The sequence below is a fragment of the Xylocopa sonorina genome, chromosome 2, assembly GCF_050948175.1.
Source record: "Xylocopa sonorina isolate GNS202 chromosome 2, iyXylSono1_principal, whole genome shotgun sequence".
In the NCBI taxonomy this organism is placed as follows: Eukaryota; Metazoa; Arthropoda; class Insecta; order Hymenoptera; family Apidae; genus Xylocopa; species Xylocopa sonorina.
Genome location: NC_135194.1, coordinates 12,711,376 through 12,738,136, shown reverse-complemented (window position 1 = coordinate 12,738,136; position 26,761 = coordinate 12,711,376). Strand labels below are relative to the sequence as shown.

The following is a 26,761-nucleotide window of genomic DNA, read 5'->3' as shown; positions in this document are numbered from 1 at the left end:
GTCTGACGCTGCAAAGTAAAATTCTTAATCTTGCTATGGCTTCAGAGTTGATTTTTATTCGGTTCGAATGATGACTTTTATCTGAAACACCAACTTACTCAAAGTATTATATTTAGAAGAATATATTTAATATTCACTTTAATTCAGATAATATTTATTTGATAGGTATATAATACATTGAATTTTTGCCAGCACATGTGAAAGAAAACACAGTTCTCGGCGAATAATACTTGCTTTTTCTTATATTCGACCTCCCAATTATTCCTACACTACTGCTACCGAACATACTTTTCTTCTTGTCCATGGAACGGAGTTTCTCTTTTCTCTTATAATATTATTATAATTTTTTTTCTTTTAACATCAGCTCTTCATCCAACTGACTTTTTTCATGTAGTAGTTGGTTAACAAGTCGCACCAGAAATAGCATATTATCTGTAGATTTGACGTTGTTCATAAAAGAGAGTACAGACAAATGTATCGATTCATCAGCATTTGGCAATTGAAACGTGTAACGTTAAGAATATTATTAGTTTCCTCTTTTACACGTTAGAAAGATGTATTCATAAATACATCATCACATAAGCGCGTCACCGCCAAACCAGATTTCAACATTACAAAAATCTTGATATCAATGTTAAATTGGTATTACGTTTTAAAAACGACTGGCAAGTAAACGATTCGTTGCAACGAACCGCAATATAATCGTACTGTTCGGTAAGCTGCGTTATCAATGACGAATATAGCTTTCTTTAGTAAGCACAATGAATGACTCATCGACGTTCTCTTTTTTTGTTTTTTCATTTTTAAGGGACAGGATCGATTTGACGGTCGTTGTCTATTTACAATGTTCTGCGATAAAGACTAATTAATTTATAAACATCGTTGTTGTTTATGTACAGACGTAATATAAACGCATCATACATTATAAAATGGACATGTGTAAAAGTGTCGCGAATCAAATAAACAGGTGACTTGATTCGAATTGGTTCTGAAAAATCTGCGGCTTCGTAATCGCCAGTGTAGCCCGTAAACATCTACATCGAAACCGGGAACAAATTTTCAAACGAAATTAATCGAACATCTACGCGCATTTTTTCTATCTAAAGGACATAGCATAAAATGAAAACGTCTCGACTTGTCCCTATCTATTCACTCCTTGTATAAAACAAACGCAAAAAGAAGAAAAAGGAATAACAAAACACTTAGTACCTAAGATCGCAAATAAAGAATATAGTTTGTAGTTACAAAATAGATATTGTGAATAATATGTATCCATTAAAAGTCAAATCGACACAACATATAGCGAACAATCTTTCCTATTGTGCGATCTTTTGTGAATAGAACTCTCATAAATAGGGAAAGGCAGAGTGCTGCGAAGATACAGAAGTCAGCGTAACGTAAAGAATTAAGATTTAAAAGAGAAACATCACAACACCACGAATACATCGTCCCTAATCTACATGCTTAAATAAAGACCAACTTCTTTATCTTCAACCAATCCCGTTGACACACACAATCTTGACGAAACAACATTCATTATAAAATCAGCGATCGAAAATATCGAAACGGCCTTTTCGTCTAGTTTTGGTAAAGTATACACTTCTCGTCTGTTCGCGGTCGAACATATAAGTTACAGGTACAGAAGTAATAGAAAAAGTGCGCGTACAACGTTTTCAAAGAACTGCGTGTAAACCCCTCTTTCGCTTTCGCAAATGAATATCGTGTTATCCTCGATAATAGTTGAAGCAATCTTCACGAGACATGAAATTACCGGAACGAACGTGTTCCGATCGAATTGTATTAGCCCTTCGCAATCGAATTGTTAGGTGATAAGCGAGAGGACCGCGAGAACGTTACTTAATCGGTTTACCCCAAGTAAACTGTATCGGCAATGGAGGAATATCGCTACTCGTGGACGATTCGTCCTCGCTACTCGTGGCAGACGTCTCCTCAGAGATCATTGCTTCGCCGCCTGCCTCTTGGGGTCTCTGTCCAGCGGCGCAGTCTTCAGCGGCTGCTGCAGCAGCAGCGGCAACAGCAGCGGCCACCACGGAGTTCGTAGTCACTGCTGCTCCAGACGAAGAGGATGACGTTGACGAGGTTGACGAAGCTGAAGAAGACGGGTCGCTTCTGGGTCTTCGTCGTGTGAGCGGCGTAGAATTGAACGGAGGTGTCCAAGAGGATTCCTCTGCCCGAGCGGAATCCGTTACGGAGATACTCTTGGATCTTGCCCTCATGTCCACGGATGATCTTCTAGGCGTCAGCCTGAGCGATCCTTGCCTCGACACTGTTGGTGTTGTCTCTGGTCTACTCATTTTAGGCGGTGTTGATAACGACTGTGAAAGATCAGATCCTGGCTTAGAAAATTCATCGTCGATCTCCAAGGTCCACGAGACTGAGTCGCCTTTCTCCACCATAAACTTAACCATAGATGTGGATTGCGGACCGTTCTTGTCGGGTGATAGCGTATGCTCGACGTGCTCCGGGCCCAACGAACGTGATAGCCTAGGCGTCAGATTCGCAAGAACGGTCACTACTTCGTTTTTTTGACGCAACCTCCATTGAAGCTCCTCGTTACGTTGCGCCAAACGCTTGTTCTGCTTCGAGACCTGATGAATCGACTCGTGCAGAACCTCGTTATCGTGGGATATTTGTCTCTCGAGAGCTTCTTTGCATTGAAGCTGTGCTTTCAGATCCTCACATCTGGCTTCGAGCGTGTCCACGCGTTGCTGTAAAGCCTCTTTGTCCTCGATTTCCCGCCTGATATTATCAAGATCCGACCTTAAGGCGGCATTCTCCTGGCTCCTGATCTCCAGCACAGATCTCAACGACTCAACCTCAGCCGTAAGCGCGGCGCCCTGGTCATGAACGGCGGATCTCCTCTTGAACTCTGCTTCTTTTCGCAATAGTTCAGCCTCCTGTTCGGCGCGCAACTTCATGATTGCGGCTCGATGCTCCTTTGTCACTTCGTTCAGGGAATCTCGCAACCTGACCTCGCACCTGCGCCTCTCCTCCTGCAGAGCCGCCTCCAAGATGGCGATCTGTTGCGCGTGTCGAGCCTCCACTGTGAAAAATCGAAGACGAATTTTTTTTCTGTTTGACATTGATTGACGTCACCGAGGATAGATTGAAAAACGAAAGAAAAACAAAGTACGGAGGACGGTAGGAACGGATTAAGGTCCGTCGAACGTGCCAACCTATAATTAACTACGATGAACGTTACGTGGGCAACTAAATCGAGCCATTGTGGAGTCCGTGCGTGTGTCCACTTTTGAAAATTCTATCGCTGAATTATTTAGCACACGGGTTCGCGAGGTGCGCGTAGGCACGACAGCCTCGCTGATTTTAATTAACAATTGCTCCACTTTAAAGCTCTGCTATTCGCCACATCAGGACCATTATGCTCGTTAGCAAGAGGATATCATTATCATATGACACATAGTGCCAGTCGCAGAACATGTAAAGTATATGTACTTTGCGTACACACGTTCCATCTTAGCGAATAAAAAAATAAATAAAAAATAAAGAAATATTCGGTTGTTGTTGAGAACTCTGTTGACAAACAAAATTTATGATGACAAAATGAACTTAAAATCTTGACAATCGCATTATAAGACGTGTTGACGAGCTAGGAAACGAAAAGGTACACAAATAATTCTTGGCAAGACTCACGATCTTCACGAAGCTGATCCAAGGCTCTTCGATGATCCTCTCTCTCTGATTCTAGTCTCCCTTCAATGCCGAGGTTTCTTGTTCTCAAATTTTCTATCTCCGTGCACGACGACAGCCATTCTTTCTTCATGTTTTCGCAATCTTTCTTTAATTTCGGTGTAGAAAAAGCGTCCAACTGCACATTAACGAGGAAAACAAAATGTCAAATTAAATTAGTACTGCAATATCTGGAAAGTGATAATAATCATGGTAAAAGTAATAGAACAAGCGAATTGTCGTACCTCATAGGCCAAGTACTGTACAGTGATGGATAGAGCTTCTATAACTTCTTCCGCTCTTTTTACGCGAAGTGGATCAAAAGGTACGTCTGTTTGTGCTGCTTGATCCCGCGTTTCTAAAGACGCCCTTGTTACCGAATAGGTATTACTCAGCTCCTTAGTTTCGCGATCTGCAACCAAAGCCACCGGTCCCATCACCATTACCGATTCTTCGTTAAGTTCGTAGCAAGAAATTCAATCAGTCCTCCGTCGACTCTCGGTCAGGTTCCTTCGATCCAATACATTCATCTTCGCAAATGAAATCCTACAGATCAATTTTCCTCATCGTTCTCTCAAGTGACCCCATCGTTGTCGTGGCGAACAGCAACTTCGAGTGGAATCATCCTCGAACGTCTTACGGATCATAGCGATGAAAGTTGAGGTAGACGTGGACTACTGAACCGGCGAAATATAAAATTGACTAGTTCCAGTCATCTTATACGGCTAGATTTAGATGGCAGATTGAAGAAAGTTGCACGGAAAACTCGTTTCAGGAGAGAAAACCGTTTACTCTTGGAAAGTCGAGGTACCTGTTTTTCAGGATACTTCGGTTATCCGTCTCTGTAGTCAATTGACCCTGCAGATACGGTATTAGCGAAGAGAGAAAGAGAGAGAAAAAAAAGAGAACGAACGCAATTATCGTGGTGACACGCGGGAAATTCGCACACACACGCACGGTTCATTAAATCGTAACTACAATTTGGCCTGGCTACGTCACTCGTGCTTCATCCTCCCATTATTGCCCGCGATGTACGTGAAAGCACGCGGATACTCCCCCACGGATTCCGATCCTTTTCAACGCCTTGGACCAAAGGCTAAAAAAGAATCACAGCCGGCGAACCGATCCCGAATTTAATCGCACACCCGGCCAGCCAGTGGAAAATACGTCCAAGAGCACGAGCCAGTCAATGAAGACGCCACTGGGTTAAGGTCAACTGTACGTCAGCCGTATCGTGAACACGGAAAATCCAATAAGTCGATGGCGATTTAACGACCACCTTAACGGGAACATTCGACCTGTCTATTTCGAGTTTCCTCGAAAAGAATTATTTTCGTTCAAGAACTACGCAATATCGACCACCTAAATCGCTTCCATTGGCGTTCATATTTGCATGTCTATCTATATTATCATTTCGTCGTGGAATCGATCTTTTCAACGTCATAACGTTCCCTTCATTCTTCAACGTTCTCCATTGAGAAATTTCCTCGGATTACGTTACATTTTTCTCCCCATTCCAACGAGAGAAATATGAATTCCCCTAATTATGTACACGCGCACAATGAATTGTTTCCCGTTCAGTTCACATCAGTGATTCGTCCGGAAAACGCAAGTGAACTCGATCACGCTGATACCATTGAACAACAATAACGGAGCAGCGGACACGAGAGAAGCCTAATCGGGATCGTAATTTGTAACGATTTGCTGGCCAAGTCCGCACTTCGACTGAATTAGCACGAGCCACAGGCTGCCTCGCGGAGCGATATATCCCTCCTTCCTCTTTGCCGACCACTCCTACCACCTTGAAATGAGGTGCAACCTCGAAGAGTATCAAGACGATGGACACGCGGAAAGCCGTAAGTAAGCGTGTCTGGCCGGACACGCGCTCTACGCACTTGGTGAACACACGACTTGAATATGACCCACAATGCCTGCATACGTTTCCATAATTGCATTAATATTTCCCTCCTTCGCCATCCTCCCCCTCCATTTTCTTTTACCCGAAAAAGGAGTTTCCGTGAAACTGAATTTACGCTTGCGTTCAACGAAGAAGTTAACATACGGTTGGAAAAGCACGGAAACTAAGTATTCATTACTATATTTATCATTCGGTTGTTCAAGTTTTATGGTTCATGAAAACGAGGACGATCTAAAATTCTATTTCAACGGAAGAACTAGTTTTTAGCAACAGGTAAGTAAAGAAAAAAAAAAAGTCGAGGCTGAAGAAGATGAAAACCACCAGGTGAACGAGCGATGAATTATTACTGGACGCCGTGCTCTGAATAAATTCGCTTTTCCATTTGGAATCGGCAATCTGTACATGGCGGTAGGTAAGCCGTATTCGTATGAGACGCCGGGTACGTGTCTGCGGATATAGTGATTCGAAGATAATGATCCGAATGATCGACGATCGATAGCCCTCTTCCGCTGGAAACTTTGCAAACAATTGTTAATTCCACTCGCAAATATCTGTTTCGTCACGCGAATCGTAACGCAAATGTAATGATATCTATGGGGTGTTCGATAAATCATAGAACGACCAATCATTGGATATAAAATATTGCAAAAAAGGAGGAGGGAGAATAGAAAAAAAAGGGAACATTTTAAGAAAAATGATTTTGAATGCAAATGACATGCTATATGTATATACGCTCGATCTTTCTGCTTTTAGCGTTTTTCACTTGCACCTGTCGTTCTAGAAACCTCATTCATCACTATCATTCATAAAATTTTTAGCCCTCGAAACACGTTCCAGTTCTACGGTTTCTATGTTACTCTTATTTTCTACTACCCTTCCTATTACGCTAATGGAACCATAGAAATTCATAAAGAGCTTGAAAGCGTATCTATTATACATGTACCTCTCGTAACGTCCTTGAGGAAGAGAGGCGAAACAATTGGCTGTAACCCGAAGTAACCATTTTCCCAATTTGCCCGGCAATCGATGTATCTAACCACCGGCCGCTTCATGAATGATTAATAGAATAGTAAATTAAAAGGAAAGGAAGTACAAGACCGTGACTCGTAGAAACTCGACCCGCAATTCGATGTTTTCTAGGACGTGGACGTGGTCATTGATAATAATCTTCAACTTCAATAATTTGCTCCAAATATAAATTCTCGTAATTAATACAAGTGCTCGAATGTATTTCCGCATCCGCAGCCGCAGCAACTGCATCGACGTTTCACCGTGGGACACGGACAAGAAATTTATCTTGAAAGTAAGAATGCAAATTTCTCGAAATTGTCTCGAAAAACGGTGTTTCGAAGGATTATACTTTCGCCTGGCCTGTAACCGATACGTACGCCCGTACAGGCTCCATTCTTTGCGATACCTGTTCCTCGACGATTGCCCCGCGGGTTTTTCAGTACCTCGCAGCGAAAACCTTTCCCGTAGCGGGACGAGGAACAGGGTTTAGTACCGGAGGACCAGTGAAAGCTACGACTTTCTTCGAAACGGCACGGAGGGACACGCACGTGTGCGTCCCCGTGCACGCGGAGAAACGTTGCCGTACGCACCGCAAAATGACCGTGGGACTTTTTTAGAAACTAGCTACCACCGTGCTGGCGCGGTCAATGAATTAGAAAGCACGAGCCGGCGATGTTTCCTCGCGGATGTCATCTTTTCTTTCAGAAGATAACGACGCTCCTACCGATTAACACTTTTCGCGGCTGCCCTCGCGCGTATGCTTTTACGCACGTGCGATTTCGTCGGGCTGCGATTAACAGCCGGCGTCACGTACTCGTTACTTCGCTTGCTTATGATTATCGATCGAACGGTTTCGATTGATAGACTCGACATTTGCTTTTCAATGAACTACGCCTATGTTGCCATTTCTCTGTTAGAATTTGCATGTCCAGTTAAGCTGTGTAATTATTAATATACGGGTTACCCGTGTGCCTCTATCCTATTAACGTATTAACGTATCCGTATTTTAATTCGCATGTTACTATGTAAATGTCTCGAGTAATTAAGTATATTTAGCCGACTACAAAGTCATGCTTTTGCAAACTTTCAGATTCCAGATAATAGATAACAAATTTCAAATACTAGGTAATTACTAATTTTAATACTTGCGCCTAATTTCTTTTCATATATAATTAGTGGAGAATTCATAACTCCTCCGAATAATGTCTCTATTGCCACGTACGATCATCATGTGAAACACTAATAATAATTGACAGTACTTGCATGAAACGTGCGGCCGTTAAAGCGTTAATGCATTTATTGTTCCATACGTCATATCTGATGTCATCTTCCTACCACGTTCAGACATTGCTATTGATGTACAGATTCAGTCAGTGCCTTTACAATTCCAGAAAGATGACGTGGAAACGTAGAGGATCGTTGAAGAACCATCCCAAAAAAAAGAAGGAACAAGTTTTCCAGAAAACTATGCTGTATGCCTGAAGAGCGACCGTGTTAACCCAGATAAATTTATCGTCCTTCCAAATGGATGACTATACACTAGGGATGTAGCGTTCCAATCGCTTATGTCAGTGCGGGACTATTCCCAATCTAATATATCCCTAATCTAAGAACAAATTCGAGTGTACTTGGATCGATAACGACGATAAAATGAAATAAGAAGTCTGTCGTTAGATTCGATGCGTTGCACAATCAATAAATAGCTTGCATTTTCCGCAGAGCCTCGAACGACGATTTCAAAATATTTGTAAGAATTTGGCAATCGTGTGACGATATAAAAAATGTCATTATACCTTTCGTCAATGTCGTTGAACTGTGCTGTTTCGTGCTGTTTCCAGTGGTGGTTAGTCTCCTGGTTATTGGCTTTCGCGTCGCTGACGGGCTCTTCTCTGGAAACAGAATTCGTTGCGTTAACGAGAGCATGTTACACACTTACCGGTAGTAGACTTTAAATGATGTGTTATCAAGTTTGCAAGTACCGTACGCTACGAACCGTTTTACCGTACACGTTGGAGAGTCTGCGTGCATAGGCACAAGATGCACATTTACTATGCTACTGAATAAACGTAATCTTATCCTATGAGCTTCTCCTAAAAGTGTTACCTACAGGATAAGTACGTAAAAAGTACAGCGAACAGTACTTTGGAACGATAGCTCTGATGACTCTTATTTGTAGATAACAATACTAACTCCCAACTTTTGAATTAGTTCGCGAGAAAATCAATTGTCACTGACAAGGAAAATAAGTGATATTTACTGTAATATGAGGCAACCATGGTCGTCAGAATCCTTTTACTCGTACAATTTATACACCGTTCGCGCTCTGAACCAGCTACACTCCTGCGTAATCGTCGTTTATGATCGCGGACCGCATTCGGAAGTCGCACACCGCCGCAAACAATGCCGATGACGAAGCTCAGTCATAAGCAAGTAGTTCACGAATCACGTTTCTGACGTGGAATGTTTCAGCGATGCGCACGGGGCCAGTCGAACAACCAGACTGAGTGGCACAGCGTTGTTTTCCCGTTTAAACCTTACGAAGGACTGCCCGGAACAAACTAATAGCGTCCGATGGTCCGTCGGGGGTTTAAATCGCCTAGACGGCTACAGCGAAGGGATGCATACCGTTACAATTCCAAGCTGACTCGCAAACAATGCCACCATCGTTGGGTCTCCGCCCACAGCTAATTATCGCAACGGCGGTACACGTAGCCGACTTAATAAATTTGAATACGATATCTTGGGTAAATGCTGCTCATAAACCAGCAGGGTTCGTTGTCCGTTCGTTTTCTAAGGGAAGACGACTAATAACAGACAAATAAATTTATCGTACGCTACAAGACTTTCAGCACGCATTAAATTCTCATTAAGTTTAACAGAAGAAGGAGTGTTAACCGCGCAAATTTGTCCGAGGCAAGAAAAATTAAAAATATAAATAAGTTGGAATCCTGGAAGTATTATTTGAAGAAATTCCTTGCGAAGACAATTTCGCAACAAACCTTCATCCAATTCCGCTTAAGTCGTGACGAAAGAATTTGCAGGAGCATCATCAAATATTAGATAAGACGCAATACACATCGATTTACCGAATCGTAGCCAGTTGCCAACATTTTCAATGCTACGATGGAAATAGAACCTTTTCTTGACTCTGGTGATATGAGGCATTGAAAACGCCCTACTCGTTCGCCCATTACCGCGTACAAGTACAGAGTGTTGCATAGAGGCAGGCGTTTATAAGAAAACTCAACTCTGTCACACGAGGTCTCCGACCGGAAACACGCAGCGGTGCCCTCGGCCTTTCGTTTCCTCTGTTCAATCAGCGAACAGCAGACATTTATACATACGTGTACGCACACGTGCGGGACCTACGATATGTGCAAACTTGTCAAGCAATTTAGGGCGCGTGAACCGGACCCTCCGACACTCACCGAGATTAATGGTCGAAATTTCAACGCAGTTCTTCTTCGTGTCGAAGCTATTGACACGGTTTTGCTGACTACCACGACCGTTTGCTACCAGTCTTCTAGGTGGGTTCACCGATGTCGGTGATCTCTCTGAAAATACAACGCATTTATAAATAGTAGTAATTTAAAAAAATCCAGAGTTAATTGTATTCAATTTAATTCAAACTATGGATATGTGCCAACATTTTTTGTCTCTGGCTCCGTCTATCGGCGTTTAAAAATAAATCGAATAGGCATTTTTAAAACGTCCGTCGATTAGAAGAAGTAAAAGAGAAAAGGGAAAGGTGAATACGTATTATCATGTAAACGGCAGGTTAATGATGATTCCGTGTTCTCCGTTCTTGCGTGCCTATTTATAACGGAGGAATTACGAAAACAAGCGGCGTTTTCATAACTCGTGGGCATTACGTGTCAAATAGTTCATCGACCGTGGAATTTCGTTTCGCTTGTCAGCGGTGGAGTAGTTAACTTTAATAACATTTCGCGCATCATAGGAATTCGTACCCGACGAGGCGATCGTGCGGGGACGCCAAGTTTGAACAGCGTGCCTGTCGATTAAGCCGACGTGGAAAAGAAAATGTTTATTATGTACACCAGACTGCACGTTGCCTGCACGAGCCTCTGCATTTATAACGGGCTTGTACGAACTCGTGCGCGCAACGTTTCAAACCGTTCGCGCGCCACGCGAAAGAAACTAGCTAAGTAAATATTCAGGACACGCCACTGCGATAATCGATAAAGTTTAGTAATATTTCCTTGCCTGTTTAGTGCCTTAATGTCGACATTAATCGTAAATCAAACGTACCCGCGGGCTACAAAAAGTATTCACACGCCATTACATTTGCTTCAGCGTTTACTCATCGATTAATTAGGTTCAAGCATGTTAATTCTTTCACGCCTGATATTGCGCGTCTGTTTTAATTTTTTGAAATTAATCTAACAATTTTGTATTTGATGAAATCAATTTAAAATTGCAGCGAACTCTTTTTGTTGGAAATATGGTGGAACTAACACATTTTTCTTCGAATAGAGTCAGCAATTCGTCGAAACTCGATCCTGAGAATCGATAAAAGCACCGCGATCGTTATCCTCAACGTTATTCCATATATATATAATGGATAATACTACGTACACAACCCATTCATTAAACCGAGCCAGTGATTACATTTCTGCGCAATATTCCACGCTTATGAAATATAACATGAACCGTACGGCGTTTCGCTAGTTACGAGTGAACGAGCATGATATAACGAAGCGAGCTACTTTCTGAAAGATTCCCTCGAATAACAGTGATCGATGGGGACCCAGGGTAAAAGAGAAATCCCGCGGCAAGGTGTGAAAGTAGGGTACCTTTGATCCTTCCCCGTAACGATTTAGACTCGCTCGAGAGAAACCATTCTCGACCCATCTACCTTTTCGAATGCCTATGCATCACCGTCGGCCAGTCGCTCGTGTACCTCGTAGCCATTCGAACTTTCTAGCGTTAAATGAACCACGAAGAATAAGACGACGGCTGGTAGAGATAGTCACGGACGTGCATCCTTTTTCCTTTTTCTTTCTTTCTTCTTCGTGCGAAACGAGATTAAAAAGGTTAACCGGTACAGCCACGTTGAATTCGTGGCTCTCCCTACCTTCTATAGTGCGCGAAAATCGTTTCACGAGGGAACCACTAAAGTCTGAATTTTTATTGTGTAAAACTGGATTAAAGGATTAAACGGAATAGGCTTGTTGAACCCGTATAATGCCTGTTTCTCCCCTCTTTTCTTTAGTTCCCGTTCGTAACGTGCGAAATTGCCCATTACAATGGAGGTGAGGCAAGAGTTCCCCATTTATACGACCCGTACCTCGCTTGAAACTGCCGAGTCGCATTTTCGCCGAATCCCTGACGAAATCCGTCCGAAGAGCCGGCCTGCCCTTCGATCCTTGCTGCCCCATTTTGGTATCTTTACTTTCACCCTGCCTTCAACGGCGTTCCATCGTCAATAGAATCATTCCGTGGTGTTAGTCAATTGTTATCAGATGCGCGCATTCCTCAGCCTGTTGTGTCCTTCGAGCCTGCGACGAGGCCTGTTATCCAGCTCGATTCCATGATCGCGGGACACTCGCATCGTGCACGCTCACGATCAAACGCAGGCATTTTCTTTCGTGAGAAAGGGTCCCGGGCAATTTCAGACGTCCATACTGGTCGCACGAACGACACCAATTAAATATAATTCGCACAACCAGTCGCTCCACGTTCCAGTCCGTTCCGTTCTGTTCCGTTCACGTTATTCTCGAAACATTACGTACGTGATCACTCGGTGTTCCCGTGAGATAAATTCCATTCGCGAGATCAAGCGCGCGATGCCGCGCGCCGATCGGAAGCAGGTTCGGTTCGAGCAGGTTGCTCGTTCCTTTCCAGCTGACCTGAATCGGGCCGTAATCGCAACGAGTCGAGTCTTTCACCGGCACGATCTACGATGTACCTCAACCATGTGGGCTCAACATCTGACTGCGATCGCGGTTGCGTAAGCGGTTGGATCCAGTCCGGGTGCGTGTACAACGGTGGTCGCCGGCCTTGGGAACGCACGTGGTCGCCGGGTGCACCTGTCTAAAAGGGTGGGGACACCAGCGAACCACTGGCGACGGGCTCGAAGGACGCGCGGTATATAAGCCTGGTCAGTTGAAGAAAGGCAATGCCGGAAATAAACCAGTAGTGCCGTTGACCCGTAAGCTCGTCGTGAGCCTGCTCGATGTACACTTAGGCTTAGACCAAACGAGAACCTTGATCAACTTTGAATCCCTCTCTATTCTTTGCCCGGCACCAACGTTCGATGTAGACACAGGAACGTAGCCAAAGATTCCCTCCGTAACGGTAACTCGGGAGACTTTCATTGGTCTGTCCCATAGGGGGGGATGGCAAAATCCAGTCTTGAGGCATTCGGTGTTGCGGTTCAGATTCCTCGATCGAAGCGAACGTGCGATAACATATTGCGAAAGTTCGACGCGGGGTTGCTAATTTGGGAAGCAATCTGGTTCCCCGTCAGACTTCTCGCACAGGCTTGGTGGTTCTTCGATCGTACCTCTCTCTGTATCTGATAAGAGGAAACGCTCCCGTGTAAGCATAGGTATATGTATAGAATGAAAATCAGGTCACGTCAAACGCGTTCGCAGCGCTTAAATACATGATACCGTGTTACATGCTGGAACTTCCGAAGGGTGTTGTTGAAGTTTCTGCGACGAAAAATAACGCGACAGCCATCGGGAAATTACTTTCAGCTCTATCGACGTTCGCACTCTTGCTCTATACGAACACAACTTTCGGATGCACTTTGCACCGTCACCTTACTGCATTCACTGACGACGATGCACCGGCTGTTCGCTTCTAACAGCTCCCTTCTATCCTTCTTTTTGTCGCGCACACGTACTTTACTCCTCGCGTATATACCCTCTATAAAACCGCTGACCCGAATGGGGTAGAGTAAGAGATCGTGTGAACGGGGGATAAAAAGAGAGAGGGAAAAAGGGTGGGAGAAAGAGAGAGGGAAGGGAAATGAGAGACAGGGATAAAAGAAGCAGCAGCCAGCAGTCAACGAAAAGGAAGGAAGAGCGAGGAAGATGGAAGACCGGAAATGCAACACGCGTGCATAAACAGCGTCCGAGCGAGCACGAGGTCCGCCGAGGACTGCCGACTGGATGCTGCTGTGGCTGCGGTTGCTCGCGCGCGCAGAGTCTCGATCCAATGGAAGCAAAACTGTCCAGTGGCGCCGGAAGAGGGGCACCGACGCCCTCGCTCTTCTTCCCATCTAAGTTTTCGCGCTCCCCTGGATCGGGTCAATACAAAACACCCTCCTACGCCCACTTTTACGAGCAACCCCACCTTCGCCCCTATCTCTGCGGAACGAACCACCTACGCGTTAAGTCAAGCCCTGAAACGTCTTGGCGACGAATCGCACGCACACGTGTATATTCAGACGCAGAAATTGATCCGTTGTTGCCCCGACAGTTTCAAGGATACGCAGGTTTCTTTGGATTAAAGCCAGTTTCGCGAACGTAACGTCTGGATATCCGTCTTTCTATATGACCGCGCGATTGTGATAGTCGAAAATGTAAAATGATTTTTATTTCATTTGATCATCCGCGATCGAAAGTAATTCTAGTTTTTATTATATAAAACGACCCCCTATAACGTGGAACGAAAACCTACGAAAATCCTCGTTATCCTAAAGAACGTTGATTGAAGAGTCAGAAGTATTTTTGCAGATATAACATTTTCTTATCATTTGCTGCAAGACGAAAACCGGTTAACGCTACTGTAGGTCAGTTGGTATTATCGACACCTTTTTATTGGGAAAGATGCGCATAAAACTACCAACATGTTTACATGTACATCCACGTTTTTAAAATGAAAAACTCGTTCTCGTTTCAAGCTCCATTTCTTATGCATTGGTATGAAAAAAATTGCTAACTATTTTTAATACCAAGCAACACAGGTTACCGGTTTTCTTGACCTTTGCGGTTCTGTGTTTTTTGTCATTTTTTTTATGCAAAGAGTATGGTATGCGGTCAGGCATAATTCGATATTGTAAAATCAGTCGGCGTCATATTTATTCAAGCTTCACTGTTTTCCGCAAGGTCTTTCCGTCCCCATGTTCAGACTATCACTGTTCTACAGCCTGCTTCTCCATCAATCACATATCGAAATACATAAATGGCAATAAGTAAACGCTCGCAAATAATATGTTAATCGATCCCCTCAATTAAAATTAAATTAGAGCGCGTTACGGACATTTCATTAATATCGACATATCGTTAACACTGTGGGATTCATTGAGCTTTAATTTAATTTGCGATCATGTAAAAACGAACGTTAATTTAACTTACTTGACGCGTCCTTGGGCCCGGTGCTAAGATCGCTCAAGGAGCTTCGAACGGAGCTTCTGGCAGTTTCTTGCGTCGGCGATTTCATTTCTTGCCGGCCACGTGCTCGCCTGATAATTCGGAACTTCTTAACAAAGCTATATACGAGCAGAAGCTCACAAATGTAAGAATAGTCGACCACCAATGTCTCACCTCTTATCTTTATTATTATTATTTGTATCGCCAATTTTCTTTTGGATAGATCCCGCGGACGATGGTTGACCAAGACTCTGGGATATCCTCGACTTCACCTCTTTCCTAACTGACCTTCCCTTAACTCTCTGTTCGTTTTTTCCGGCCTCGATTTTACTCATAACAGCATCCCAGCGTCCACCCTTCCTGGACGATCTCTGTGTACGACGAGCTTCTTTTTCTCCCTCGTCCTTCGGCCCCGATTCGATCATCGCCTTGATCTTCGATACGACGTTCCTCTTAGGCATCTTGTACTTCTTCAACGGCATTGAATCGACTTTACTCTGCGTCTTTGGCCTCATAGTGCCGCCATTCCTCGTAACCTCGATCACCGTCACCTCGCCAATATTCGGCGACTCGTTTTCCTCAACCGATCCGTCCAGAGTATTTACAGGAGTCTGAAAACAATATTTGTTACGCGAGCTGTCTCAACGAACCTTACCGTAAACGGAAAATTCAATAGTGTAGGACAAAATTGAAACAAGATCTCGCCTGCAAGTAATCCATAATAACTTCCGCCTTGACCGGACTCAGCTGGCTCCTTTGAGAGACCTCAGTGTCGATGGTGTCCGGGGTGAGGCCCTCGTTTTCTTCAGCTGCCTGCTCAGGGGCATGCAGCTCGTCTTGTCTTTTGTCTAGATCCGAGTAAATCCCGCTCGAGTCCATTTCTTCTCCGGTGAAGCTTGGACATCTTCGTCCTCCAGGGGCGCAGAACAATGTACCGTCGATTACCTGAGCTTTCCTGTCGCCGCGCACGATCTCCTCGTATGCATCTGCGTCGCTCTCCGTGAAGAAATCCGAATCCGTCATCGGGTCTTGCCTGCAAGGTGCTGGAAGATTCGGCGGGGGGGCGACCGACGGTGGATCAGCCCCACGACTGGCAGGCCGCGAGTTCTCACCGTCGCCTTGATAACCAGCCTCAAGACTGGTGATGCTCGTTACAGAAGTGACGAAACTTATAGGAACGGTGCCCCTAACGGGCTCTGTCGGTTTTGGGTCCAACGGTAGCTCTTCAGGCGACGGTGTTCTTTCGCTGGACGCCTCCTCTGTCGGCTCGATGTCCGCCGATGGCCTGGACGCTGATGCCCGCGTCAACACCACTCTAGAACCAGCTGATCCTGTGAGATTTTCGCAGGAGGGGGTCCTGGAGCACTCTAGTGCAACCGTGAAGTCGGTCATCTGGTCGGGTGTCAATATACCAAGACTCTCGTCGTGCTCGAACGAGTTCTGCTTGTTCAGCATCAAATAGTGAGGGCTCGCGTTCACCGCATTGTTGTCATAATTGCCCAGGGATGCTTCCAACAGGCAGCTGTCGCCGGCGTCCTCGATCATATTCAACTGAGAATTCTCGAGCAAACTGCGTGAATAACAATGGAAAATAGAGACAATACGATCTCTTACTATCGCGCACCTGTTTTCTTACCTCATTCGGGAAAACGTGGGACATTTCTATAAATGACGATGACTCAAGCAAGAATGAACAGGTAGTTACTCGTAATAACTGACCGCTCACAAACGGTCACGTGTTTGCATTTAAAATTTGGTCCCTATTATTCCCGCGAGTGCCTTTATGGAGAATACCTGGACACTAGTCAAAGTTAAATTGCACCATTGTAAAAGCTATTGTACCGAAGCGTAGCTGTAATGAAACGTATTCTTATTACCTTATAGGAAGAATACGTTAATATCGAGGAGATATTACTTTACTATGAGCAATATAGCGTCATTTATAGAATATGTACCCAAACACGTGGATGATGGAATGTAACGAGGAGCAATAAAGTATTACATTGTACCTGAAAAAGTTGCTCTTCTCTTCGGCAAAGTGAACCAACTGCTGCACGTCATCTTTGTCAATATCCCATACAGGTGATATTCTGAACGTCTTGTGTGCCGGATCTATTGATTCAGAAACAAAGAAAATGTGATGATTATATTGACTCTTTGTAGAAAAGTAAAAGTTGTGTACCGTTCAAACATTAACTTGGCTCGTTTCAAAAGTATTTGATACATGTATCTGTTTTCAAATTTTACCCATAACTTTCTCAGCCACTTTCGTTTCTCGCTTAGAACAGTTCATCTTATTAGCGTGCAAAGGCAGTAAATTGACGATTTGATACCACCTTCGATCGACGTTGTAGACACAGTCCGTGGTCCGCACTTCGTTTTAGGAGTGGTGGGCTCGTCCTCGGCATCGACGAGCAAACAGCCCGACAGCATCAACGAGCGACGATGCGCGGACACCAGGGGCGGTGTTGCGACTACTCTTGATTTCGGAAAGAAAGACGGCCTGGCCGCGCGTGATACCGGTATTCGGCTCTCTCCTACGTTCTGTAATCATAAATGTACACCAACAAAATAATAAATCAGCAAGCGTAAAACCCGGTTAAAGCGTAAAGCTATTTCACACATCCGTTTCGAGACGCGCCAGGCATACGTACACACATTCCAAGGAGATAGTTACAAATTCCATCATTTATCTTCTAATTAGCCGAATCGTTCCATAGCCTGAAGCTCGAGTTTAACTGAATATAATGGTGATAGTTGTTATAATCGCATTGCGAGCAATCGAATTAAATACGAGGAAGACTTCGCGGCAATGACGTATGAAGGCTTGGCGTGTACATACTGGTACCTAGGCGTGTGAAAGGTCAAGATGGTCAAGAAATCGGATGATTGAAGCTGGGAAAAGGGAAACTGGAAAAGGTCGGATTTTTCAAGGTCGTATGAAACGCTCGACCCCCGTAGACAGAACCGAAGAGTCCGTTACCCTTGGCCCATCTCCAAATAAAACCCTTAAAGCCTCGAGGTGAATCACAAGTGTCTCAGTCACTCTTTCTCTGACAGTTGGCTAATTTAATTTTAGCCCTGGTTCACCACCGTTTACTTCTGTCGTGGCCATCTTTATCCAAACCAACCTTCCCTCTGTTACTCCTCTTCCTACCGCGTAAGAACGTGCGTAACGTGCTTCCTCCAAGCCAGTGTAACGACCAAGGAAAACATTGCACCCCGACCGATTAGCTTTATTCTGTTCGGGCGCTACTGTAAGTACCTTTCCTTCCCCTCGCCACCTTGTGTAAATGTTTAGTACATATATACAATGGTGCATGTAGTGGAATATAAACAGCCAGCCAACCGAAAAGTTTTTATCAAAGTTCGAATACCAAACATTTCAAGTATTTATTCGACGATCCAACGAGATAAAAGCGAGCATCTGCCGAGATTAGGCACCGTACGGCTTTGTAACAGGCCAGAACGAGAAGCTACCTTAGTCTGGTACTAATAATAGTATTACCAATGACCAGCGCGAAGGTAGGAACCGGGTACCAGAGTAACAGAGTGCGTTCACCGACGACCCTGTTGAACGACACCGTCGGCTGAGAACTGGGTTACATTGCCCGCGAGTTTACTTGCAAACCGCTACTCGTCGACGGAAACCCTGCCCGCGAATTGCCCGTATCAATGCTTCGTTCCGTTCGGTTGATATGGACGATACGCGAACCGCTCATTTACCAGGGCGATTAACTTCCTAACACAGAATGTACCGAAAAGTGATAAGATTATGAACATAAGCGCGAATCAAGTGGTTTGACACTAAAATCGTACGAAATACAAAAAGTGGAGATTTGATCGGTTTGGTCCGCGAACGGTACCCATCACGTTTTGCCAAACGAAAATCAATGATAGCACAACGTCGAATGATGTGGCACGTGTCGCATGATCAGATAACTCTCTACCTTCGTGCGGATAATAAAGAATTAAGCAGTTTCTCTCGCCAGAGTCGCCTGGCGTTTCGATAATCGAGGTTCTTCCACATTTCGTTTGGTAACTTTTACACGGAAGCGATCAATTATTCAAGAACCACACATTATCGCATTACGGATACAGACTGGCTTCGTTCCTATATATCTACCTGAATGACGTATTCACTTCTGCAGTTGTAACACAACACTATTACGATCCGAGTTGGTATCTGAATTAATCGATATTCGCTTAACGTTTGCTATCGATCTTGGAAAATGTCACGGCCAAAGGAGGCCAAACGGAGCGATATCGAGCAAGACGAACAACGTACATATGTTAACTATCGTACCTGCGATTCTGTGACTTGGTGCGCAGACACCGGGCCAGGAACGTGGCGAGAATCGGAATCAACGAGTGTATACATACATATGCCGAGTTGACGAGCCGATGACAAGCAAAGGCCAGGCCCCAGGGCATAACTTTATTCCATTAGGCCTTAATTCGTGCCAATTCGAGCCGCCTACCCGGTCGTTATCTCTTGCCACGCGAGACGTAGCAACTGTGTTAATTAGGAGCACGTTTGAATTAGATTTTTTGCCGGTTTATATATAACGGAATCACTGCAAGATCATTGAAATCTCGCTAACAATTAGAGAAGTCAATGCGGCTATTCAGTAATAGAAAAGAGGAAGAGACAACGAGGAACGAAAGAAGAAGAGCAAGGAAATACGTTCGCGCGTTCTGACTACCGGTTCGATTTGCCATTCGAAATTGTCATCGTTCGTGTGGCGAACATTCGCGTGATGTTGCTGTTTCTTATTTTTTTCCAATCCGGCGAAATCAGTATCGAGATGAAAAATGCTTGAAACGCTTTCTACAAGCAGAATGACTTTCTAAACGTTACAATGTTTAGGAGTTCTAAATTGCGACGCAGAATTGCTCGTCGCTATTCAGCTCATCGGATGTCGTCATTGACTCGAATTAAAAACGCCAGGAAAAAAATAATGTAAATAGAAGAGGATGACGAGAGGACGAGGAGAAATGCGTAGACGTGGTCTTCGCATCGTTTTAATCGAGCAGCAGCCGAAGTTGCCGACAGCGTTTGGCAACGTCGATGCCTGTAATTTACTCGATCCGCTGTGTCCGACCAGCGTAAGTGACAACCGTACACGTGACACGCGTGTTATGATACCATGGCCGCATAATTCCGGCTTGTAATTTAAATAGAATTAATTTACCACACCTGTGCGAAGTTCAACGCGGTTGCTGCTCGGACGATCGACCCGATCGGCGCGCTGCCTGTGTATACGCGTACATACGCCAAGTCCACGTAACAGTTCTGATAAGATTATAAGAAGGTTTGCCAGACCGGCCGCTGTATCCTATAATGTATACGGAAAAGTACATTTACATCACGCCAATAACATTCACGCGTCGCAAATCGATGAGCGTGTAGAGAGAGAAAAAACGCTGAATGATCGAAACGCGCGCCTGCAAACGATCGTTAGCGTATTTTCCCTTGCATAACTCAGCGGACAACAACTTTGCATCGCGTTATTCGTACAGTGGCCGCAAAAATTCCCTTTAATCTAACATTTACACATAGGCTGATTAGAATACAATTAATGGTAAATTAGTACCTAGTCAATCTGGAATGCTTTCAGGTGAGTACGAAACGTGATATCGTACAAATAAAGAACATAGAACACTTGATAAGGAACCGCATCGCTAGAAAATATGGACAGAAGCCAACACTTTTTGCGGTCGCTGTACACAAGAATAACAACGAAAACGCGTAGAATCACGCGAAAGAGAAGCTTTCGACTCACGATCGCCGCAGCCGTTCCTCTTCACGGTTGTTTCGCCGCCTCATAATTCGATTCGATGCCACTTTCCCTGGTCGCACAAAAACACATTTGCACGAATAGTCTTCTACGGTAGACCATTAATAAAGTGGTGAGTTTCCGTGCACTGAGTCACGGGGACGATTAGGATTCGCATCCCCTTAAGTTCCTGGTAATCCGTGAAAGACGACGTGGTCGCGACGTTAATTATTCCATCGCGCAGCGATGAACGAGCCTGAGGAACGGGAAGACCAATATTTCCCTCGCGGCGAAAGAAACGCGGGAAAGTTTTTCCGGAGTTGCGAAAAACGAGAGGCGAACAGCGGATCGATACGCGACAGAGCGGCGATCGCGATGCGCCCGTCGCGTGTACGACAATGAAACGTTCCGGATTCGCTCGGTAGGATCCCCTGGTTACTACCTATGCCACCACCGCGGGCATCCGCGCACCGATACATCGGCGTGTAAACGCTGAACGGATAAGATGTGCAACGTGTGCTATCCACCTGGCACATACAGTGGCTCGCGAAAGTGTTCGAGCCTAAATTTTGCAATTTTCAATAAAACGATAATACACGTTTACAAAATAATATAACGTAAGGGGAAATCTCTTAAGATTGCATCAGTAAAACTGAAAAATAATTCAGCGACGTCGATCGCTCGTAAAAGTTCTCGCATATGCCATTTGAGGAAAACATTTTTTAAATACCGCTGTTCACTTCAGAGCTCGATTTAACAATAACATATCGTTTCAGCGAATTTTAGAAAAAGGCATTCCTCAACACCTTGCCATTTCAGAAAGTGAATTTTCGCAGTTGCAACTATGTACTGTTTATGTATGCGTACGCAGTTGAATTATTTTCTAATTTACTTGATACAATCTTGAGACTTCCACCTTGATGCGAGTATCATATTGTGCCGAACACTTCAGTTTATAACATAGATGTTTCACTCTGAATGCTTTCGTGAGCAACTGTATGTACACCTTCACCACGCGAGCGGCCGCAGACTGACACTCCGCAACGGCGATTACTATTCTTCAGAAACACACGGTTTCTGCATTCACCGGTCCGTGAATCCGTGTATGAGGCGCGCACGGTGCCGGCGCGTAACACACGAGGACGATCGTACAGTGAACGTCATCAACCGGGGGAACAAGGCTACGTTTAACTCACGAGCTTGAGTTCCACGTTTTTTTTCATCGTACCTTGGTAATTAGCGGTATATACTAGTTCTCATAGAATTCATTCCGTCGAGGCTGAATAGAGCTCTGTTTTGTTCGATTCCTGGATAATGCAGGGTTTGTTAACGTATAGAAAGTGGAACATTTTTCTTCATACCGCGATTGATACTGCGAGGACTTTACTACACCTTTTCTACGGTTTAGAAAGATCTGTACCACTCTTCTTATTAAAATCTTCCATCCGAGGCGTTTAATTTCTACGCTGATTCGACGTCTGCAAAAAATGACAAAATATTACGCAATCCATTACGAAATAATGAATGAATCGTAGAGGTTCGATAAAATTCTGCTCCTCTCGGTTCATCGATGGTACGATATCAATGATTAGAAAGTAAACAATTTCTGTTTATACCCTGACTGGTATCGAGAAACCTCACAAAGTTCTTTCCCGCTGTACAAAAGAGTATACCGCAGGGAAGTAATAGAACACGACGCAAACGTAAGAGACAACTTTCACCGACGATTATCCGCGCTGTACGCATCGATAAGATCGAATCGCTGATGCTTGATAAAGCTAGTGGGTGAAGTCACGTGCTGTGCACATAATCACAGGTTACAGAAGAAGCATTGTAATAGAAAAACGGCTGTGATCGCGGCTGCATAACGGAGCAGTTACCTGTTCCACGACGCGATGGCAGCGTGTTTAAACGTCCGGGCGAAAATCAACTTTCGTTTGTTCGGAATTAATTCGAGCACGAACATGTTTTGCAATGCACACGGAGTTCGAACGTTCGGCGTTTCGTGTTCTTTCCCGTTGTTTCGAGTGGCAACAATTTTTACGGGTGAATGCGGACGATCCCTTTGTGTCTGACACACTTTTATCGATTTTAGGATCGAATTCATTCTATAGCTACGCGACCGGTCCTCGTCGACCTTTATATATGTACATCCGTTCCTACTTCCCGGCCGTGTAAAAATCCCCGAGGACCTTGAAAGGCCTCTCCCTAGCCTCGACATGCCGGCTGGCCAAGTCTCGCTACATTTTCATGCAATGCGTCGCATATACGCTTTGAAACTCGTGTCTAACCGAGGAATCGTCTCTCCCGTCTCGTATAATCGTCCCAGTCACGCTGTCCTTCTTCTAAGTTACACATACTGGCAAGCGATAACGTAAGAACATTTTTAAGGTACGTCTGTTTTAAGATTAATAAGGCCAATGCCAGATTACTGCAACTTGTCCATCGTTGTCTCTGATAATACTATCAATGTAACACGGAAGTTAATCCTCGGAGCAGCGTAACCGTGACACTGCCTTTCTTAGCCGCGTTGTAATTTTTATAACATGTTCAAAAATCTATATTTTTGCGTTTACAATATTCTAGCGGTCTAATACCCTCAATGCATAATTTTAGTGCACATTGGTGTTTTCCGTGAATGCTTAAAATGTTAGGTAGGGCAGTTACGACAAGCAGGCCGGAGCAAACCTCGTGCTCGCATTCAAGATTATATAACCACGTTTTTATCAGCTATCCAACAATTTTCGAATTAGTTAAATTTAATTTTGCTAAAAAGATTCTTGAAAATGGAATCCTCTAGCAAATTAATTGCCTACCGCAACGTAGAAAATCTGAAAAAAGAGTAACGATAAGATACACGGTTTCAATGAAACTAAAAAGAAAAGATTCCCACCAAGTGTCTACGTTCCGACGCGAGAAAAATCGCGAGCGATGATAAAATAGTTGGAACGAAACTAAAATGGGGAAAAAAAGCGGATTCCACGATCGTTATCGGTTCAGCCACCTTGATATCATCTGCGAATGTGTCCGCCTTTTCCAGACGGAAATATAATACAGTCGACCGCAATTCACGGCGTTTTCGTGCCAACTATTATATTTATATATAGGCCCAGCTGAACGCGGCTTAGTTGCAGTTGTCTAACAAATTTTGCGAACCACATCGAGCCGCAGAATCATGGGATTCGGATCGTGCGATACATTCTGTTCGGGCGATCGTCCCAACGGCGATACAATCTCCCCTAATTTGCAGTCGGCGCGCATTGGAAAAAGTCTATTTGCACATGTACCGGTTCGTATGAACGAGCACGTCTCCGAAGGACCGTTAAACACGGTGAAAATTTTATGAAGAAAGCACCTCGCCGGATAATGGGTCAATCAGCGAGCGGTGCTTTTGTAATCATGTTCGCGTGTCTTTTCTCTGTCCTATCCATAATATCAGACGCGTTCGTTAATCGTTAGACGACGTTTAACGGCCGTTGCAGGTGATTGCGACACGAAGACTTCTCCAAACTGTACGTTTCGCGTAAACATAATCTAAATTTCTTCCCTTTCGTATGGCGCGCGTGACTTTTTCGATACACCGAGAGTTCAACAGACTACAGATTAAGTTGGCGTTGACCATACGAGGCACGTATGTCCGGCTGTTCATCGATCAGGAAAACTCATGACATAGCTGACACGAACATCGGTGGTATCGCACAAACATAACGCGACACTGGATATTCCGCATCACGCTGGGACTGGTGGCTCTGAGTTGAAAAAATAGAAACGATCGTTGCGGCGTTCTCCCGAGCATCGACCGATAAATTACGGAATCAAATGTACGTAACGCCGCACGTTTCATTCCTAAATGGGTTATTGCTAAGAAATTTCTTGAACGCGCAAGTGTAAATGTTTGCATCTGATCGTCACGGTTTCCGCACCGCTGCGAGTAAATAAGTGTTTACGGTTCTTTAAGTTTTGTACCTGACTGATAATGAGCTTACTTTTCAACAGTTACATAGCCGCATATACAATGTATATTCACCGCGACACTCGACTCTATTGATAAATCGGTATCAGTACACGGTTAATTGAACGAAATTAGAAACCATTAGTCCCACACGTGCATCCTAAGTACTGTATTTTTAAATTTAGCATGCTCCGAGCATACCAGCAGCGTCCGTACGGCCAAGATTGATCGGTGCGAATAGAAGTTTCAAATAATAATTGGAAGATAATTAACAAATGTATATCGTTATAAATATAATCATGCATATACATTGGTCAACGCTGTTATATCATTAATAATTCTATTCCTCGTACATATACGTACTGATAATAACGTCGACTATGTGCTGCAGTCCGGCTGATCACGACGGCGCCAAACTACTTTTTCTGCCGAGATAGACCATTGGACTGTTCACCCACATAGACGATAGAGCATGCAATCTTACAGGACCCATATCAACTTAGATATAAACCTAGACTTATTCGCAATCGAGTCAGTTACCCAAAAACCGAACGAACAACCCTAACTAATCAGCAACAGTTGTTGACAGAGTAGCGATAGCATGTTCGTCCAGCAAATTGCCGAACAAAGATTCGTTTAAACGCAACTGAACCACACACAATCGTAGGAAACAAAACACAATGCCATTCCCCTCGTTGTCCTGATAGAATTACTATCCCCTTATTTTGATTAGACACTCACCTTAGCCATCATTCCGTGGGTGGGTCCTAGAGACAGTTCGAATCCGAGCGGCTCTGGTTCCGTGTTCTGGTCTCCTTTGACATAAGTCTCGTCCCGTGTAACGGTAGCAGATGCAACGGTCGCATTACCAGTCGTTTTGATTATTTTCCGCGCGACGCTTCCGTTTCGATCGCGGCCGTGCACAAGTTTCGTAGCGACACGTCGATTGTTCGCACGGATGCCTTCACGTAGCGACGCTCCCGACGCCGTCGTCGCCGTGAACGACGTTATTGATCGGCGCCGTGCGTAGGCGTCGTTACCCACAGAATGGAGAAGGGGTTGGAATTGCCGGTGACGGAGATAGTGCTCGAGGTGGTAGTGGTGGTGGTGATGGTGGTGGCGGTGCTGATGGCGGTGGTGGTGGTGGCGCCGTTTGGAGATGGAAAATGAGAGCGCCACCGCCGAAAATCATTCCATGAGTGTCGTGAAACTCCTCTCCCTCTACCCCAGCTTCCCTTTCTGGAAGCTGAGTAGGCTTCTGGGAAAACAGAGAAATATGGTGCGTTATATATACAAAAATCATAAGGGAGGATGGACAGAGGATGATTACCTGATCGCGCGATGACTTTTCAGCTCTTTAATGTCGATTATTTTGAATAACAAACATGTAAACTGTAGACATCGAAAATCTCGCCCTTTCCGTTATCTTTTAAACTTGTAGGATGCTTAAATCAATCGATCGTCAGTTGCAATCATTTTTTACTATTGGTCGTATAAAAATGTAAAATCATGAGAGTTTTTCTGGGAAATTAATCCGGGAATATTACGGATTATGTTAATCGATCGTCGGATTAATAAAACTGCAATGTTGTTCGTTGCACATAGATACACAGATAGGAAATATTTTTTATTTATACTCGGTAGCTGCACGACACAGTGATTACCAGAAATGCAGATACAGTAGCACAAATGAAAAATTGGTTTTTCTTTTTTGCGTCACCAAACAAAGGTTAATTGTTTTGCTTCGAAATCTAGGCAGAGGAAAAAGAGAGTACATTTTATGGTAATATTCTAACATGTACGAAGTCCCTCTTATAAAGAATTTCATAATCTTATTAATGATAGCAGAATTGTACGATATCGTAATTTTGATTTATAACGAGTCTGTACTTCCTGTAGTATTATCGGTCAGACGAAAAATTGTCTATATATGCGAACGATAAATATTACCTTGATAGACAAAAAGACGAATGCATTTCTCACCTCACACATTTTACAACATTCCATCGAGTCTTCTAATGAAACTTCACAACACAGCTTATACGATATC

The 26,761-nt window shown here is 44.1% G+C and overlaps 1 protein-coding gene and 1 long non-coding RNA gene across 5 annotated transcripts; one reads left to right on the top strand and one right to left on the bottom strand.

Annotated features, from left to right (window-relative positions):
* Positions 1–137: 137 nt before the first annotated feature.
* Toc (toucan) lies at positions 138–25,765 on the bottom strand. 4 transcript variants are annotated; one of them, XM_076909810.1, is made up of 11 exons: positions 25,453–25,765; positions 17,316–17,523; positions 16,989–17,091; positions 15,685–16,549; positions 15,154–15,590; positions 14,965–15,071; positions 10,066–10,191; positions 8,431–8,526; positions 3,954–4,120; positions 3,673–3,847; positions 138–3,064 (listed from the first exon to the last, which is right to left on the bottom strand). In XM_076909810.1, the coding sequence occupies exons 1-11, from the start codon at positions 25,462–25,464 to the stop codon at positions 1,854–1,856; spliced, it is 3,507 nt and encodes a 1,168-aa protein (XP_076765925.1). In that variant the 5' UTR covers positions 25,465–25,765; the 3' UTR covers positions 138–1,853. The 4 variants fall into 4 exon arrangements, with proteins under 4 accessions (XP_076765925.1, XP_076765927.1, XP_076765924.1 ...); XM_076909812.1 differs by lacking the exon at positions 25,453–25,765 and adding an exon at positions 20,766–21,206; XM_076909809.1 differs by lacking the exon at positions 25,453–25,765 and adding an exon at positions 19,286–19,466.
* LOC143432863 (uncharacterized) lies at positions 3,843–8,067 on the top strand. Its single transcript, XR_013103073.1, has 3 exons — positions 3,843–4,033; positions 5,290–5,564; positions 8,029–8,067. It is a non-coding gene; the product is annotated as an uncharacterized LOC143432863 (long non-coding RNA).
* Positions 25,766–26,761: the final 996 nt, after the last annotated feature.

Coding starts and splice junctions, on each gene's coding strand:
- Toc (XM_076909809.1), bottom strand. CDS start 19,360: ATGTATACACTCGTTGATTCCGATTCTCGCCACGTTCCTGGCCCGGTG. Junction 8,527..10,065: donor AATTTCGACCATTAATCTCG/GTGAGTGTCGGA, acceptor TTCTGTTTCCAG/AGAAGAGCCCGTCAGCGACG. Junction 4,121..8,430: donor TTCAACGACATTGACGAAAG/GTATAATGACAT, acceptor CTTTGGTTGCAG/ATCGCGAAACTAAGGAGCTG.